General features: G+C 53.1%; 6 protein-coding genes across 6 annotated transcripts; all 6 read right to left on the minus strand.

Moving 5' to 3' along the window:
* Positions 1–12: 12 nt before the first annotated feature.
* On the minus strand, positions 13–846 carry C7974DRAFT_412919 (uncharacterized protein; the record flags this gene model as incomplete). Its single annotated transcript, XM_046143688.1, has 2 exons — positions 13–513; positions 574–846. 2 exons carry the CDS (start codon positions 844–846, stop codon positions 13–15), a joined length of 774 nt encoding a protein of 257 aa, XP_045996862.1.
* On the minus strand, positions 802–4,246 carry C7974DRAFT_393829 (uncharacterized protein). Its single transcript, XM_046141818.1, has 5 exons — positions 3,593–4,246; positions 2,862–3,459; positions 1,579–2,813; positions 986–1,527; positions 802–827 (listed from the first exon to the last, which is right to left on the minus strand). Exons 1-4 carry the CDS (start codon positions 4,026–4,028, stop codon positions 1,253–1,255), a joined length of 2,544 nt encoding a protein of 847 aa, XP_045996863.1. The 5' UTR covers positions 4,029–4,246; the 3' UTR covers positions 802–827; positions 986–1,252.
* A 1,591-nt stretch (positions 4,247–5,837) lies between these two features.
* Positions 5,838–7,377, minus strand: C7974DRAFT_412921 (NAD-dependent methanol dehydrogenase; the record flags this gene model as incomplete). Its single annotated transcript, XM_046143689.1, has 2 exons — positions 5,838–6,787; positions 6,843–7,377. 2 exons carry the CDS (start codon positions 7,375–7,377, stop codon positions 5,838–5,840), a joined length of 1,485 nt encoding a protein of 494 aa, XP_045996864.1.
* Positions 7,378–7,651: 274 nt separating this feature from the next.
* C7974DRAFT_393833 (uncharacterized protein) lies at positions 7,652–8,435 on the minus strand. Its single transcript, XM_046141819.1, has 2 exons — positions 8,117–8,435; positions 7,652–8,057 (listed from the first exon to the last, which is right to left on the minus strand). The coding sequence occupies exons 1-2, from the start codon at positions 8,401–8,403 to the stop codon at positions 7,895–7,897; spliced, it is 450 nt and encodes a 149-aa protein (XP_045996865.1). The 5' UTR covers positions 8,404–8,435; the 3' UTR covers positions 7,652–7,894.
* An 83-nt stretch (positions 8,436–8,518) lies between these two features.
* C7974DRAFT_312103 (uncharacterized protein) lies at positions 8,519–12,767 on the minus strand (the record flags this gene model as incomplete). The annotated part of the gene is made up of 4 exons (XM_046138343.1): positions 8,519–9,245; positions 9,285–9,654; positions 9,703–10,320; positions 10,367–12,767. Coding segments are annotated over 4 exons (4,116 nt in total), but the record flags the coding sequence as incomplete, so codon positions are not given.
* A 1,163-nt stretch (positions 12,768–13,930) lies between these two features.
* Positions 13,931–16,452, minus strand: C7974DRAFT_181129 (carbon catabolite repression protein cred). Its single transcript, XM_046136353.1, has 4 exons — positions 16,052–16,452; positions 15,843–15,986; positions 15,456–15,786; positions 13,931–15,408 (listed from the first exon to the last, which is right to left on the minus strand). The coding sequence occupies exons 1-4, from the start codon at positions 16,111–16,113 to the stop codon at positions 14,158–14,160; spliced, it is 1,788 nt and encodes a 595-aa protein (XP_045996867.1). The 5' UTR covers positions 16,114–16,452; the 3' UTR covers positions 13,931–14,157.
* Between the last annotated feature and the right edge of the window lie 1,252 nt (positions 16,453–17,704).

The raw sequence follows: 17,704 nt of genomic DNA on the forward strand, positions 1-17,704 counted from the left end.
AGCGTACATAGCCTAGACGGCTTTTTCTCCAATGACAACATCTCCATCGCCCTTCTCCATGTCTTGCTTGTTACTGCATTGTCTAATCCACCTCCGTATAGCCAAACCGCCCTCTACGATCAGAACCATTGCCACCATGCTAGTTCTAGTGCCCAAGATCCGTACATAAACCACAGAGAACATGCCCATCGATACCCTGAACGCAGTGCGTGCCCTCCTTGCACTCATCCTAATTGGGTGACATCCCTTTCTCAAACATGCAAGCCAAACTGTCTTCGCGCTGAGCCATCCAAATGGGAGCGCAATAATGACGCTTTCAGATTGCGTGAGTCCAACCCATGACCCTCCCAGCAAGCACCCGATCATCCACAGCACAGTAAGAGCAGCCGAGAGATCGGTTCCAAACGGCATCATACGCCCTATCGACATGAATTGGAACATAGTGCAAGCAGTTGAGCTCACGATGAAGGTGGTGGTGATTAAGGGACTCCATTTGACATAGAATGGCTCGAGCTGGGTGTGTTAGTCATCATCGGTCGATACGGTACAGGCATCTGGATAGAAGAAACTCACGATGTAGAACCCACCATAAGGCCAGTGGTCGATGTGTTGAGTAAATATGTATCGCACGATAGGGCTTTCGATGAACCATGCGCGCGGAAAGAATTGGGTTCGCACTGAAAGGAAGATTTTTGAGATGACAGAGACCAACCAGGCTAGCCAGTAGGCAAGCATGAAAAGAGCAATGCTTCGGCCTGGTTTCTCTGTTTCTTCCTCGACCTCGGCCTCTTTCTGGAGCTTGGGATCAAGGTGAGGTTCCTGATTCACTACTTTGGCGTCAGACATGGTGATGGGTACGTGTAGCGGTGGTTTGAGATGTTGGAAAAGTTACTTCAGAGGCTAGATATAGCAATGAGTAGGAGGCGCGTATCATGACCAACAATTTGCCTAATCATTGATCATGTTGTTGATTTTGCTTACTCACCTTCATTTTGATCTAGCCTTCCCGTTTCCGATGCCACCAGGCCCGAATGAGATTGAATACGGTCCATCATTGGCTAATAATAGAACAGCCTCGCCTGTTCCGACTGCTACAATCTTGCTTTGCCAAATCCATGAGGCCGTCGTCGGTCGAGATTTGAGTGCATGAAATGCAGATATTCCATTCTGCCTAAAGCTAGGAGGGTATCAAAACACAAAGCAGACGCTACATGCTAAGCTGAGATTGCCAAAAAGAAGAAAGGTCAATGGTTCAGAGATCCTCAGCAGGGCCTATGCCGCTATATAATACATCAAGCTTCAGATCTTCGACTTCGGACTTCCAGCTCTTGATCTTGGGTATCGTGATTCGCCAGCCATGGTCTTCCGTAACTTCTAGTAGCTCCGTGGACTTAAGCTCCGCATCCTCTGCACCTGTCGCGCAAATGATGAAGGTAGAGAGATAGAAATAGACGAATGTATGTTTGTTGTTGATGTGGTGTTGGATGTAGTACTGCCAGGCGTGGGCAGACCAGGGTCGATCGAACGCTATGACCTATAGTTAGAATATGGACCAATCAGGTTGATAAATTTACTTACGCATCGCGTTCCAGTGATAGATGTGCCCTTCTGGAGTAGCAAAGTTCGACCCTATGTTACCAAGACTTCGCATCGTAGGCATAGGCCATGCACAATAATGCGTTTGAATGGAGCCCTTTGCCATGATGCCATCTGGATGTTGTTGTTTCCATGACCTCGCAAAGTCTTCCAGCGAGTTGTTAGGTGGAAAAGGCAACGAAGCCGCTCTCTGACCGTCGACAGTCGTTTCAGCGTGTTCGTAAGGGAAGTATAAGTCGAGCGCGCCATCTGAGCCTTGCACGATCACCGGTTGAGACTGCGGCTCCTCCCAGTCTTGAGCGAGCGAAATAATGCCCAGTCGCTCCATGTCCTCGACAAGTCGTCGGATGAAACGGTTCTCGTTACGCGTAAGCTTCTCAGATGCAAGCTCCCTTTGACGGTGTGCGATCAGGTTCGGGTCCGGGTTGTAACATCTGAAACGATTACCATCGTACTGAACGTCATGAGGCGGTGAGTAACGAAGCTCGGGTGAGCATTCAATGATCATCTCTTCCAAGAAGATCTCTTGAACGGAAGGCGGAATGACACTCCGGATGACACGTTTCGCAATGGATCGAGGGGAAGGATCCCCAACCAGCATCAGTAGGGTGTCTTGAACAATGTCCAGAAGTTCGAACGGTTGACCGACTTCACGGTCGATGATGATAAACTGCCAGGAATCAACAACAATAGGGTCGTACATCGAAGTCTTTCGCAGTCGCAATTGGTTTTTGATGTCCTCCAGAGTCATGAGGGTGGTCCATGTCGCATCATGAAGGCCTTCGCGCGTTGAAGCAGACCTATAACGATTGATGAACAATTCAGGCTCCGTAGGGTGCACAGTAGCTTCCGCACTGGTGCCCTCATAGACGACGAGATGCAGCCGATTGGTCCGTTTGCGCAACTCTTCTAGGAAATCTCGCGTGAAAGGGTCACCCATCGCCATCTGACCACAGAGGTAGTTCCTTGACTCGACGTGGACGTAAGCTTTTGTCTCTTCCTTCAACTGGAGACTCGACGAAAAGTCTCCCTTGCTTGTCGGCACGAAGCCGAGATAAACGCCGACAGAACACTCATTCAGTATACTCCCTGGGTCGGACCAGTGCTCGTTGTACATACCAAGCATCAAGAGCTTGCAAATGGTAGTGTAGTCTTCGAAGTTAGAGCAGATGCTTGCGACGGTCCAGGGTGTAAGAAGAGTAGGAAACCACCGGTAACTACGGTCTGATTAGATCGATGCATTGCAGTAGGGCGGTAATACATACAGTATGTCCCAGGCAGGCTTGGTCATACGGAGACCTTCTGTGGAGCTGGGGATCACGCCGCCAAGAAGACGAATCGATTTGATGTCGCCTCCAGCCAATGTCTGTGCACAAATGGCTACACGCAGATATTGTACCGCCTGAGGTCGCCATGCATTTTCGAAATAGTCGCAGTACATCTCAAGATGGCTAGCCTGGCAGCCAGCGAGGAATTCATCGATGCATCTCGACCTGCTCGCATGCTCGAGCACTTCTGCTTCGCTATCGTTCAGAACCATAATTCGGAACCATGCCCTTACAATTTCCACTCCAAGATCGATTTGATCACCATTGGGTGTGTCATTTCTACGCAGCGGCCGATCATCGAGATCCGGAACGATACTGTAGAGGCGATTGATAGCGTCGTTACACAAGTCCGTTTGAAATTGTTTGAGAATTCTGATGCTCCCATCGTCGGGCATACTTTGGAGCGAGCTCATGGGTATTCTGGGGCTAAGTGGGGATTGAAGCACCAAGATCTTCTCAAACTGCGCAGTGTCTGGGTATGGCGTAGCTGACTTAGGGGTCTCAGGCGTTGGACGTCGGTCCTTCATGTTCGACACTGCAGCGCGTTAGTAACAAATCGAGTTCTAAGCTCATAGGTAGCCGTGCTGCGTCGCAAACACATCCCTCCATACGCTGGCTATGAAAGCGTTTGCAGTGGGGCTTCGAGTATTCAGAACGATGCAACATACTCAACAATGCATCAGCGAGCTGTCTAGTGTCGCTCTCGACCTTGGCAATCCATTTGGTGTAGTCCGGTGTATCCACACCGCGGGTATGGAATCTTTCCCGTAATCGTCGGCGCAAGTTCATGGCTAACTGCAGCTTCTGCATCTTTTGTTTCGCCGTTGAAGGATCTTTGACCTCTATCTTCTCTGCCTCTTTCTGGAATTTGTCCCATGCCATGTTCATATCCTTAAGATCCTGCGCATGCCTTAGACACCACACATCGTCCTCGGACTGCAGTGGCTTGTGACATGGTCGCCCATCTGATTCGATAGCCTCGCATATGTCTCCTTGTAGAGCAGGGGACCGCGGTGGTGATGAAGCCCTGATCAGGCTACGCGACTTGCTTTGAAAGGTTGGCCGACGTTCCTGTAGCGACGGTATGCGTAGCTGGATGCTCATGGCCGCTGCAATCGTAACTAATACTCAAAAGACAGAAAGTGAGTTAAAGGCAGGAACGACGAGAACTTCGAGGAAGTAAGCACACAGAGCGTACCAACGCCAAAAGCATTCCGGGTCAACAAGGCTTAGAAAGTAAAGACGGGAGCGCGCTGGTCTTCAATGGAGGGGCGGGCTCAGCCGACCCACCCCTAGGACTCTCAATGCGGCGTAGTCTGACGGGTGATCAGTTCAAGTCATCTCAGCCGCGGTGCATTCCAGTGCCTTCATACATAGCCGCGAGGGCGCTTAGTTGCAAGAGCAAGTGGCCCGTTCGCAACGCCTGCACCATCTTCAGGCGCCGAGAAAATGAACAACACACGTCCTTGTTGCCTCTCAGTTGCGGTCGGCATCAGGATGACACCGAGCCGAATGCGAATGAACAAGGGTGTTTGTCGTGTTGTTGTTGTCGCTACCGTTGTCCTGGTTCTCATCACGCGTTCTTCAAATCCGCGTCTCAGTTTCGGGCCTACTTGCATGGGGCTGCGAGCGCGGAAGACTGCCAATCAGAGGGCAGTCGTGTAAACTTGAGCGCGGCCAAGTGTGGGGTGGGTTGTGAGCCAAGGGTGATGACGATAAAGTAAAGAACAGATCCGCCAGTCACTATCCTGGATATGGGCACCGCTCGCAAGTGTCAGGGGTCGGAGGCGCGCCTGATTTCCGGTTAGCCTAATGTGCTCCGCTGCTATTGCGCGCGCGCGCTGTCAATGCCCAGCGCGTAAACTCAATCTCTGATTCGCGCGCCGCAAGCCTGGTATTATGTTGCCGGGAACGGTAGGGTATTAGGCCAAAAGGCTCATGCATCCTAGCCCGAAGGGCGAGAGGTTATGCCGTGATTCTTGATCTCTGCAAGAAGATTGGTGGTTAGTCGAACTGGCGCGTATGCATTGCATGTCACGAGCTATCGTCGGTTCAGAGCCCGAACGGCCCGCGCATTCGGCGGCTGAGTGGGTCGTCTATATTTCAGCTGGCGATTCCGCGATGCGTCAATGTGAGTGCACCCTCTTTTTGAGCCTTGTTGCCTTGCTGTCGTACTTGAAAGAGAAGGGCCGTTGTGGATCAGCTGCGCCTCAACGCTGCAGCTTGGGTTTGACCAAGTCACGTACCTACTGGTAGTTGGCAATCTGCGCGGCCTGCTCCAAGACTGGTGCGTTAATATTTACACTGGTAGCGACACTGCAGCTTAGGGCTAGACCAAGACCACCCTCAAACAGGTGCCGTAATATTCGCGTTGGTAGCCTACCATATTTACTGAAGTGGACAGCCCTATGAGTGGTTGTTCACGAAGTTAATTCCCTGCGGCTTGTTCTTATTGTAAAACTAAACAACTAGTTGGAAGCCTTCAGCGCTTCACAACGTGAATACTGTGCAGTAAAGCAAGGAGGCTCGCGCTATTGTCAGCGATCATAGCTCCGCCCCCTCTGGCAAGATCGATAGGCTGTGGTAGCTGGGCAACGCATAAGACCGAGCAGAAGGATGCAGTGAGGCAGTCAACGGCAGGAAACGGAAAGAACGTCCGCGGTAAGAACAGAGCTAGTGAAGCTAAGCGTCAAGCGCTACGGCTGTACCAATAAGTAACCTTTGTCCCAACCTTGTCAGCAATATCGCTCCTTCGTTACGTGGCGGTTCTAGAGCGGCTTTAGCGATTCGTCGATACTAAATGTTGGCAGTGTTGTACGCTATACGAAGCATGCACTGGTGTACCCAAACTATCATGCGATCACGAACAGTTTATTACGGGTTATTTTCAAGTTGATCAGCCTAATGAAGTGATCAGTACTCCAATGCCTCCTCAAACAACCCTCGCAACTGCTCCCTCTGATGATCCAATTCAGTCTCCAGATGCGGCGCCAGCATCAGTACTCTCTGCTGCGGAATCGTGCCTTCCACCAGCCCATCGATGTGCTCCTTCTTGAACCCTAGATCCTTCAGACCACGTGGCTGATCACCCAACTTGAGCAAGAACTCCGCCAACGCCTCACCAAGCACCTCACCAGCACTTTCCTTCTTCACATTCGAGATGTCCACACCGAACGCCTCCGCAGCAGCCAAATGCCGCTCAGGGTTCGACGCGCCCGTGAACTTGAACACAGCTGGCGCGGTAACGGCGACCGAGACGCCGTGCGGGATGATGGTATGGTCGACTTCGTAGCCCGCGTGCTTGTAGCCCGGATTCTGGCCTGAGATGGGGTACGACATGCCGTGGCACAGATGCACGCCTGCGTTACCGAAGCCTACACCCGCGAGTGTCGCCGCAAGCAGCATCTGGCTTTGTGCCTCGTGGTCATCTGGGTCTTTGACGGCGCGAGGTAGGTACTTGACTGTGTCGCGCAGGGCTTGCAGCGAGAAAATGTCGGAGATGGGGTTGGCACCTTGGTATGCAGGGCGCTGTAGTGGGTTCTGTGGGCGCGGTGTACGTTCGTAGTATGGAATGGCGGTCCATGATTCGAGCGAGTGGCAGAGCACATCGAGGCCTGAAGATGCGTGGACTGCGCTAGGCATTGTGCGTGTGTTCAGGGGATCGACTATGCCGAGGGTAGGCTTGAGATTGCGGTGAGCAATACCAGTCTTTGCCCGCTTTGAGACGAGATCGAAGATGGCAGTACCAGTAGTTTCGGAGCCTGTTCCTGCAGTCGTGGGTACTGCAACAAGGGGAAACAGCTTAGATGGGATGGGAAGACCCTTGCCGAGAGGAGCGTTGACAAAATCAAGGAAGTCAGCCTCTGAGGTAGGTTAGTACATTGCTTAACGTATCGTGTCGGTTAGAGGCTATCTTACCAGGGAACGTAGTGTAGAGATTCATCAACTTCGCCGTGTCAATCACACTTCCGCCGCCTACCGCCAGGAAAGCGTCCGGCTTCCAGGGTTTCGCAAACTCAATAGCCTCCTTGATACTGCTGTCCTTCGGCTCAACCCTGACTTTATCGTAGACCTCGAACTCCACCCCCTCTCTTGTCAAGCCCTCAACGACCTGCTTCATGGCGTCCAGCTTCCGTACATTTTGGTCTGTTACGACCATGACACGCTTTGATCCCATGTTCTTGAAGTCCATGCCCACCTCTTTCGTGCACCCGGGGCCGAAGCGTATACTCGAAGCGGCCATCTCGAAGGCATATTCTTTCTGCTGCGAGTAGTCAACAGGCGTTGCGAGGTGCCGGCGAGCCTGGTGGATGGTTGAGGGTGTCTGGTTGTGGTAGTTTGGGTTGGCGTGGCATGGACACGACGACGGATGAGTGAATTGAACGGTTCGAAGCAGATTTACAGCACGCGCAGCGCGTGAGGGTGCTATGCGGATAGCGGTTGATAGCGTCATCTTGTCTTGGTGGAGCTGGAGACAATGCGGGGTGTTTATGAGGGAGAGCTGCGTATGAGCTCAATTGGAGGATGTTCAGCTATATTGTTGAAGATCTAACAACTTCCGAGCCCCGTGAATGTTATGAGAGCTCTCTTCCGACGAGACGTGCGAAGTGCAAGGGAGAACAGCTTGTATGCGGAGAAGCGCCACCGGCGTGTATCACCGCGACCTCGGCACAATCGACAGATGGCGCTATCCCGAAGTGGTATACCGGATTGTGGGGAAACTTTACATTTTGATCGAGAACACTTCCCCATCCCATTATCAATCGCGGGGACCGCTGAGTAGAACAGCAAGAGCGTGCTCATCATGGATATGTCAGGGGCTAAGCAGTGCTTTACACGATCCCATACCTCTTCTCAATCCTCACTTCCACCCCTCTGCCAATCACGTCTTCAGTACACTACTGATGGCGTCCCACTTGTTCACTTCCTCAAAGATTCTCCCTCCAAACTAGACAGCCACCCGCCTCCCTTCACTTTGTAACGAAATCAAGCAGCTTCGCATCATCATTAACGTCATTCTCCACCAAGCTCCCCACCTTCCTCACCTCGCCTCCAACCCTCTGATACCTAACCAACTGCGGCAGCGCCTTAACATTCCACTTCTTCCTGTACACATTCTCTAGGTCTTTCCATCTTCAATAAGTCAGCAACTCTGTCACTTGCCTTCCCACGCACGCGATCATAGCACATACTCAGGTTTCTGTCCAACATGCACGTACGCCAGCCCCGGGGCATCAGCGCCCGCAAATACCTTCTCCAGGCGCGGCAGCGCGGCGCGCACGTCAGGACACCATGGCTGGTTTGTTGTGGGGTCTGTGGAGGAGATGAAGCAGAGGAAGAGTTCCGAGGTTGCGTCGTTGGCGAGCGGGAGGTCTTGCGCGGCGGCAGGCAGTTGGAAGTCGTGTTGGATTGGCATGGTGGTGTGCTTGGGTGTGGCGTAAGTCGAGCTTTGGGGGTGGGATGTGTACAGTGCTGCCATGGCTATGGCGCCATGTGCAAGAGGAAGAAATGTGGGGCGGATAATTTAGATCGTTTAATGCGCACGTGGCACACTTCTATCTTGCATGTTGGACGGTGTTTGGGACCTGCCTATTCTATCCTGCTTCGGCAGGCCCTTCTACCCATTCCACGTTCTCGTTCACCACTTCTACGCCCCACCTGATAACACCTCTCTTGTCCCTGAACCAGCCGAGTCTTGTCTTGATCCCAGCTTTCTCCATGCCCTCCACTCCAATCTCATTTACCAGTCTGACCAACTCGTCACTCCCAGCTACCATTGCAAGGACATCTGCCAGGCACTCTACATGCCGCCTCATTGATGTGCGCGGATAGACAGTCTGAAGCGCTACAATTAGTACAACTAGTATGACCGTGAGCAGGAACAAGATGGACAGTGAGAGCCATGTTGCCACTTTGTTCATGCTGAGGGCTTCGATTCGTTGCGTAATGGTACCATTGAACTCCTCGGTTGAGCCATCAACCTCGTATGCGGCTCTCGATAACGAGTACGAGTTATAAGTCCAGTTTGCAGAGGCAGCAAAATGTTTGAAGAAAGTTTGGAACGTCTGCTCGGAGTACTTTTGCAGCGCAGTAGTGTTGAGGAGTGCCGTGGCGTCTTTGTTCGCAAGAACGTAATTGGCATAGGACATGTAATCCATGTTTGTTCCCTTGTCGGTGTCGCGCAAAGTAAATCGCTCCGCACCGAGGTTTTCGATGGTTTGATTGTAGACCATCGTGCTTGTTGAGTAGGCAGGCTGGATGATGCTGGGCGCTGTCAACAGCTGAGAGATGAAATAAGCTCCAAAGCTGGGAATTGTCAGTCTCATTCATTAATCCGTTCAGATCAGGTAGGGTGCTTACCTAACGTTGCCCTCTGAATCATTCGACCTAGGAGTTCGATACATAACATCGTATGCGTAGTCCCATGCACCGGTTGCTTGATACGGAGGCTCAAGAAGCTCGTAATGGAGGATCTGAGCCGAGTCTCGCGCCAACGTGATGCTAGCATTGGCCTGCTCAATGACAGGATTGCACTTCAAAGTCGACATTTGCGGTTCCTCGGGAAAGTACAGAACGCTTTCGTTTCCATTTCCATAGGTAGCTGAGACGTGGTTCGGATCGCTTCCAGGTATCAGGGTAGACGCTGCTAGGCCAACGATCCATTTGATAGCAAAAGTCCTGGACCATCCGCTAGGCACCACAATATCAGCAGCGTCGTCGGGATTGATGGCTTGGTCGCCGACACCGATAGGCCGCGTGTCGTGGATAGAGTTATTACTAGACCAGTAAGCAATGATAGATGGAGATTCTTTGCTACCGTCGTTTGTGCAGCATGCCATTCGCCGTGGTACGCTGAAAACGGGTGCAGCGAACTGTGAGCCGGCGGAAAGCGTCAGAGGAAGAACATGACCAGTCACAGATTTGTTGAATCTGTTTGGGTATACATCTTTCACATCATCCAACCAATCAAGTCCAGCCATGTTGACTGCTTCGCATTCGAGTCTGCCTCGTAATGCTGAGGTGGTGAGGGACACATTCAAGGCCGACGTGACGTACCCATCAATAGCCTCGCTTTGTGTGCTAGACGCGATATATAGCATCTTCCGATCGTCTTGATTTGTAACGTTCACAGGCGTAAACACCCATTCATCCTTGGCCCACGAGAGTGGAGTTGTGCCGAGAGTGATGTCATCCAGCGCATTGTACAGCCAATCTGTTTCGGAGGTTCCAAGCAGCCCGTCATTCAAATAGAATGGACGACTACCAAGACCAGAACTGAATTCGAAAGGCTCCTGTCTTGCCCTGACTAGACGGGTTGTCATAAGGCTATTGGAGTCTGTGGACAGCTTGTGTATGACTGTGTGTCGTTCGAAGATCGCCGCCATAGCAATGACCACTATCAAGTTAGCTTTGTCAACCTGAAACCCGTAGGACACACTTACGAATCTGTGACAAGGTGGATCCGACCGTGACAAGACACAGCAACCAGTGTTTGACTCTTGCAGATCTGACCGCCGCCCACAACCAGTACGAAGACTGATATGACACTGAAAGGCCATGAGAAGGCTCCAAAGGTCCTTTCGACAGCGCCAGATAGGGCTGGAGGGTCCGCATTGACTTGTCGATACTGTCCCAGCATAGCCCCACTATAACAGCGATGAGAGTGGCAACGATGGCATGTGGTGAGAAAGTAGCATGGAAAGCATTGAAGCTGATTTGCTGAACGAATGCTGTCTGGAAAAGGGCGTCTTTGCTGGCAAAATCGTTCAAGATTAGCAAAGCTATCGCAATAGCTACGATGCTAAGAAGTAGGCATGCAAGCCATACTTTGTGAAGCATCGAGGGTCTCCAGTCGGTTTTTGGATGTTTTCCGACTTGGCTTTTGGGCTGCCAGAATCTTCGTTCTGCGATGGAAGCGGAGGGAGTGCTGCTTATCCCGTGTCCATGGTCTAATCCCTGTTGTCGGAGTGTGCCATCGTACACAGCGACTACCTGAGTTCCGACCTTGGCCTGTATCTCTGTGCGATCGTAAGCCGTCCAGGTTCTCAGGCAAGCCGTAAGCGAGGACGAAACGTCCGTAAGCGGCACAATACCAGCTAAAGCGCCAGGATCTGAGTCAAGATCGAGAGGTCTGCGGTGTCCTGAAACAAACCAGAGCATAGCAAAGGAGTAGCACGCCGCCAAGAATAACAGTATCGCAAGCGTGATGCTCACTCCCGGAACAACGACAATGCGAGTCTCTGCTCTGATGCTTTTCGCAGAAATGTCCTTCAAGACTGGAATGTCTGCATCTAGTACCGAAGAGGATATGAGCTCAGTGAAGAAGCGAGATCTCAATCTGCTGGCACGCTCTGGTAGCGTAGCGTTGTGCAACAAGTTTTCCAGCACGAGAGAGTAGGTCTTAGCAAGCAGCACTGATGGGCCCTCGAACCCTTGTATCCCACTGACTCCTCCTGGCACTGAAAGGTACTTTTGCCATGTTTTACCAAATGCGAGCTCATTCAAACGGTCTAAATCGATCATGCCTGTTGGCAAAGGCTGCTGGTTTCGTAAGAATTCTGCTTCATCGAAGAACACCCGCGACGTGGCATTGCCGATGACTGCTGTCACTGGGATAGTGGCCATCGAGTATGTCGGAGTACAGAGTTCTGCACGGACGGTAAGATTCTTCCAGTAGTCGGCTAGCGAGGGCTTGTATCTGACTGTAAGATCACCGAACCATGCAGGTGAGACAAATAGGAGGTCTCGCCCTAGACACTGCTGTGAAATTCCGTATATGAATGTTCGCCTCCATTGATCTTGGACTGACTTCCCTCCGGAATCAATTGGTGGGCTTCGGCCGTGCTCTTCTATCAGACTCTGCCATGAGATGTATGATGAGGACAGATTTGTCCATATCATCCCTCCATCCAAAGTCAAACTGTCACTGAAGAATGGCCCAATGGGTTGGTCAATTATGATGGCCCCATTTTCTCTAGAGGAAGGAGCAATAGGAGTCTGAAGCTGCACCTCACAACCATCCTCAGATCGAAGCTTGAGACCTCTGGACTCTTTCTGGAAAGTAGCGTTGCGTCCTGTCGAGGAATCGTCTTCGGCTACGAAAGTAATGTTGAGGTCAGCCTTCTCGGCCAGTGCCATTGGTGTGCATGTAGATCCGAACTTAAGCACTATTGTTTCCGCTTCCCACGTCCCATCTTGGGGAGGTTGACGAGCAGTGCCTTGGCCTGGTGTCAAGAATGGAAGAATGACGTGCGAGTCCGATATCCACAAAGATGTGGATGCATTATATAGAAAACCACTTATTGTACGCGTATAGGTGTCGCGTCTCGGAAGAAGGGGAATTGAGCCGTCTTGATGACTTGTGTGTTGTTGAAGCTGGCTTTCCGTGCGGAGCAGTACCTCTTTTGTGACAAAGACCGAAGAAGAGAGAGTAGAGATCACAAGAACGCTGATGCCTGCTGCTAGAGAGGACATGCTCAAGACCCAGCGTCTGTGACCGCCACTCCTTTTTCGTGAAAGTCCTTGGAACACACTCTTCCACCACACTTGGGGTAAATAGAATAGAGTGTGGCTTGCTGTGACCGGCTGGGGACTGGCCATGCGTGCGAACGCCTCGGTTCTTTTGACATCCTCAGCTATCATAGTAAGAGCCAAGGTGAACAGAACCGCGATGATGGTCGGTATGTAACGTCTCGCAACGAAAAGACCCACAGAGCCGTCTTCTTTCCCGATGCCATCGTGACGTAAAGAGTAGACACATAGTATCGCTAAAGTTATAGCCAGAATGAGCGCTGAGAGACCCAATGGAGCCAGATAAGATCGCCGTAACGTGTATGGTAGCCACTTGGTGAGCACATGGCTTTTGCTTGTGTCGAAGGTTACTTGCAAAGAGTCAGCCCAGTTTGATCAGCATCTACACGAGAGACGGTCAGCGAAACCTACAAGGTGTTGGCTTTCCTGGAACCGCACCTTCGCCTGAATAGCTAGCAGATGATCGGCTCGATATCGATGACACGGATTGACGGCGCGACGCGGCGGCGCTCACGCCTAAGAGACCTTCGCGTTCTTCTTCATCTCGCAGGGTCGCCGCACGACGCGTGTCCAGCGTTGATCTCCCAGATCCATCGAGCGCGACTGAGACCTCATTACGCGTGCCCTCGATCTCGACCTCATCACCGGGAACCGGCACCCAAGGGCCCCCCACGCCCTCAGGCAGCAACGCGTTGGCCGTTAAATGCGACATTCCAGCTCTTGTTCGTGGCACCTACACCGCAGTCCGATAGAGCATGTTAAGCAGTATTCAAAACCGCAGCTCAGTTGACCGCCCGACTCCGTGCGAGACAGCATAAACCTTCGACCAGGTACTGTAGTACCAGGGGTTGCCTCAGTCAGCGCTACCTAGACCAGCCTACATCACACCTTAAGGCTGAGCAGCGAAACGCACCGCACAGCCTCTGCGCAGCATTCCCGCTTCAGCCCAGCCCGCTTTGCCTCATTGGCGCGCCTCAACACCACGAGCAATGGATACCCCGGCATGATGGTCGTTGCGTTGCGGCTCTCTGCCTGGCGCCGCGGAGCGTTGATTGGTGCGGCGGGTGTGTCAGCCTCCTAAATATCGACCCGCACTGGGCGCCTTACCGCAGGCCGTTTGGAAGTATCTGGACTGCAGCGACCACTGTGCGAAAGTGTGTAGGTGTACGACGATCTGACGGAGTGCCTGCTTTCTTACTTTTGCGGTCGGTCGGTCGGTCGGTCGGCTGTCAGACGGAAGGAATATGCGGCGAACGAGGTCAGAGTCTAAGCACGAGCAGCGTCTGAGCTATAGTCGCTTGCGGCGAGGATTGCGAAGTGTCTAGGTGTACGACAGTCTGCCTACTTTCTTACTTTCGAGGTCGGTCGGTCAGCCGTCAGACGGAAGGAAGATGCAACGAACGAGGTCAGGCTCTGCGCACGAGCACCCTTCAAAAGCTCCAAAAGCAACTGTGCTCCAAGCACTCACCCAGAAAACGCAGTTAAGCAAGTAGTGTGAGTGGATTCATGACTTCAATTCATAGCAACAAGAGAGTATACCCCCCAACCCTCAAAACGCCAAATCTAAGGATATCTCGCCCAAACCCAACCCAACCCAATTAACCCGTCTACAGCTCGGGGGCAGCGCACGCCCGGCCGGCCCCCACCCAAAACCCTAATCCAAACGCCATGTATATGCAAAAAGTCCCATGCAGCCACGCTTCTAGTGCTGCTGCAGCAGCTCGTCGCTGTGCCGCGGCGACTCCCTCCTGCTGTTGATCTGAGTGTTCCTAAACGTCTCCTCGTTGAGTGTCGCCAGACTGCGCGCGGGGCTGGGCGTCGTGCCCCTGCTGCCGCGGCTGCGCACGGGACTGCTCGGTCTCGAGGTCGCGATGTCGTAGCTGGGGAGGGCGACCTCCATGGGGGTGTAGGCGGCGGGCGTGCGCACTGCGGTGTTGTAGCTGGGCGTGCGCGCGAGCGCCGACATGTCGTATTCATAGTCGGTGGTGGGGATGTCGAAGTACGAGGGCTCGGCGCCGTTCTGCGGTGTGCGGTGGTGCGGGGTGCTTTGGCCCGAGGAGTGGTTGGAGGATTGCTGGCCGGAGCCGGAGTGGTCGCCGGTGGAGTCCTGGCGCGAGGGGTGGAAGCGCGAGTGCCGGTCGGAGCTGGACATGTTGAGGTTTGCGAGGCGGTGCTGCAGCGCGACGGTGGAGACACCTGGGCCATCTTGGTGTGCGACTGCGTCTAGAGAAAGGTCTTCTGTAGAGCCGCGTCGGCTCTGGGCAAAGAAGGGGGTATTTGCGCCGCTGTTCATTGTGCTGCGCCAGCCACCGGGGGTCATGAAACCGGAGGGATCGATGTCGTTGTAAAGCTCATCGAGCTGGTGGAGACCGTACGTCGGCGGCGCGTTCTGGTTGACCTCGTCCGCAATTGCCTGCTGCGACAGCAGGTTGGGATCTACTACTACACTCTGATCTTCGTTCGGGGGGAGATTGGGCGAAATGAACAAGTGAACGTGGTTCTTAACCAGGAGCTGACTGGTATGACCTTCTGGGTTCTTGAGATTGACATATAATCTCAGCTTGTGCGACAAGCGGATGTTCTCAGTGTCAACCGACTGCCTGCAGTTCTTCAGCGACCTGGGCAGATCCAGTGTCATCGAGAAACGATGCGACTCATCGAATAGCGCGTCGGCCTCGTCAACCTCGGCGGGGACGAGATGTGCGGAGTCAGTGGGCATTTCAGCCTCTCGAACGGCAACCTGAACATCAGTCTGATGGCTAATCCGCCTACCAGCGTAGTCTGCGAACAGTTGCCGCGATTCTATCAGCTCCATTTTGATAGTCGTGATCTCGACGCCCTTCCTCAGTGGTATTAATACGAAGTCGGCGGTAACCGAGGTGCCGATGATATAGTTCTTCTGGGGGACCGTGATCTTGTAGGCCACCTTGTTCGCCCAGATGTCCTCATTGATCTGAGTTCTGTCAGTCATGCTTCACAGCAGTTCTGCGCGCAACTAACCTGCTCCATGGGCATGGACTCGAGCATGTCGCGACCCAGTGTGCGAATGACACGGATATGCGACGAGGCAGAGAGCTGCTTGCTCATGTACCCTCGGTCCACCGTAGCCTTCAGATTGTAGACGACCCAGTTTGTCGGCAGCCCCTCCACGCTCTGGTCGAGGTTGCTCGGCATCTTGAACTTGAAGTCCCACTCATGGTATCCAGCGTTGATTTTGTGCGCCTTTGTGTTCTTGTCCGAGCAAGAGACGGGGTACAGCGTCAGAGTGTCGACGAGGAAGTTGGTCTTTTGCGTGATCGGCTGCGGGCTCACGGTGTTGGTCAAATGCCATCTGTCGCGGGGTGTCAGTCGTGCAATTCGCAGCACTGAGGTTTGGGGCGGCCATACGAGACTTTGCGCGTCGCCGTCAGCGTTATGCGAACGCTGCGCACTGAGATTGACTCAGGGTTGTTCAGCACCAGCTTGCCCTTGAGCTCTGCATCGTGCGACTCCGAGGGCTCGCCGTAGAACACCACGAAAGGAGAATCTGGCCTACGAACAAAGTCAGTTCCATTGGTCCCTATTTCTGTGCGCAAGGCGACTGCTGCGGCACGTACTTGATCTCCAGCACAGGTGCATGGTCTCTCCCACCAAAGATTCCGGCGCCGGGACGAGGCATGATGTAACGAGGGACAAGACCAGGAAAATCAAGAGGAGTCCGGGACCATAACACTCGCTCTTTCGAGGTCAAGTATTGTGAATATGAAGAAGAGTATTCAAGTTATGCGCGATAAGATATGCGGCGCAACGAGAGTAGAATGCCGTAAGGATGACTGTTATGGTACTTTCAAAGGCGATGGTCTGCAGTAGTGAGTGGTGGCTGAGCGTTTGCGTCTTGCGATCGGGGCGGATTCCCAGACGATACCAAAAACCCGTGATGACGATCAAATCGACTTTTGCGAGCCAGCCGCGTTCCGTCCTACATATACAGCAACCAGCGTGGGATGCTCGTCGCCGCTGCGGGCAAGGGCGGCCTGCATGGGCCTCGCGACCACCCCTGTTCAACCTCCCTCAGCGCGCCCGATCCACTGCGCAGGTAGACTACCAGAGTGGGTACTGTTGCTCGCATCATGGTCTTTGCTAGCGGCGTCTGTAATCTGCACTCTGCGCGTCCTGCTTGTCTTGGATCTTGATTTTTTCTGGTCCACCGAAAGAAGGTGCAAGTGGGCCGATAGCTCCCGTGAACGGCGTGATACCTGACACATGCTTGCTGCAGCTGCTTCGCCAGACAGCTGAGACGTCTCGACTTGATGCGGTTCGCCGAGCTGTAATTCGGGCTTGGTGAGGGTTGACGGTCATGACAGCTGAGTCCCGGCTGGGCATCAACGCATCCGCATGTGCAAAGAGCCTTTGCTCAACTGTTTACGAACATCTGAGGCCGTTTCACGATGTCCCGGCGATGATCTACCCGGCTGGTTTCTGGGACAAAACCTCCCGAAGCAAGAATGATGGCTTGAGCCTTGCATTTTGCTTGTCCATCAGCCACACACGTAGTAATGTCCGTATCGTTATCGTGTGTATCATCTCAGCAAGAGTCCCGAGTGATGTTCCAGATCACACCATCTAGCTTCGATACAAGACGCAGTCAGCACCGCCTCGTCTTTGTTCCCCGTCGTGAGCTGCGCACTTTCATAACTTCACCGCGTTCCGTCTTTGTACAGTCATGATAAGTACGCAACGTACGGCCGCGGTACGGAAGATCTCAGCACTGATCGACGTGCGGCACACTGGTATCAGTCCAGCCTCACATCACGCACGGCAGCGGAAAGCCGCAGTGGGTACCTTTTCCAGTGTGCCACTGCGGTGCCCAAGATGGCGCAATCAGATTTCCGGCCTTCTCGCCGAGCAGCAGCACCACGGCGGCGAGTGTCGCACAGCCATTGCGAAAATCATTCGAGCATCAGGCTTTGACGATGTGTGACGCCATGCAGTCGTGAGAGATAGATAAGAGTGATGTAGGTACTGCATACTGCATGCGCCATTTCCCCTGCATAATGCTGGTCTTCTGTACAATCGAACGCTTGTGACAATGCCACGCGCATGCAACACGCGTGTGGCGCGACGAGTCTTGGTGGTGGGTGGCGTGCGATTCCAGAACGCGAGGAAGACACGGCCGTCGGGCCATCCCGGGAAAGACTTAAATCAGCCACCCCTGCCAAAACGCATGCAGGTGCTCGCAGAGCCTCATCGTAGCGCCCCAACGTCCTGAC

This window comes from Boeremia exigua (genome assembly GCF_020726555.1).
Source record: "Boeremia exigua strain MPI-SDFR-AT-0100 chromosome Unknown C7974scaffold_6, whole genome shotgun sequence".
Classification (NCBI taxonomy): domain Eukaryota; kingdom Fungi; phylum Ascomycota; class Dothideomycetes; order Pleosporales; family Didymellaceae; genus Boeremia; species Boeremia exigua.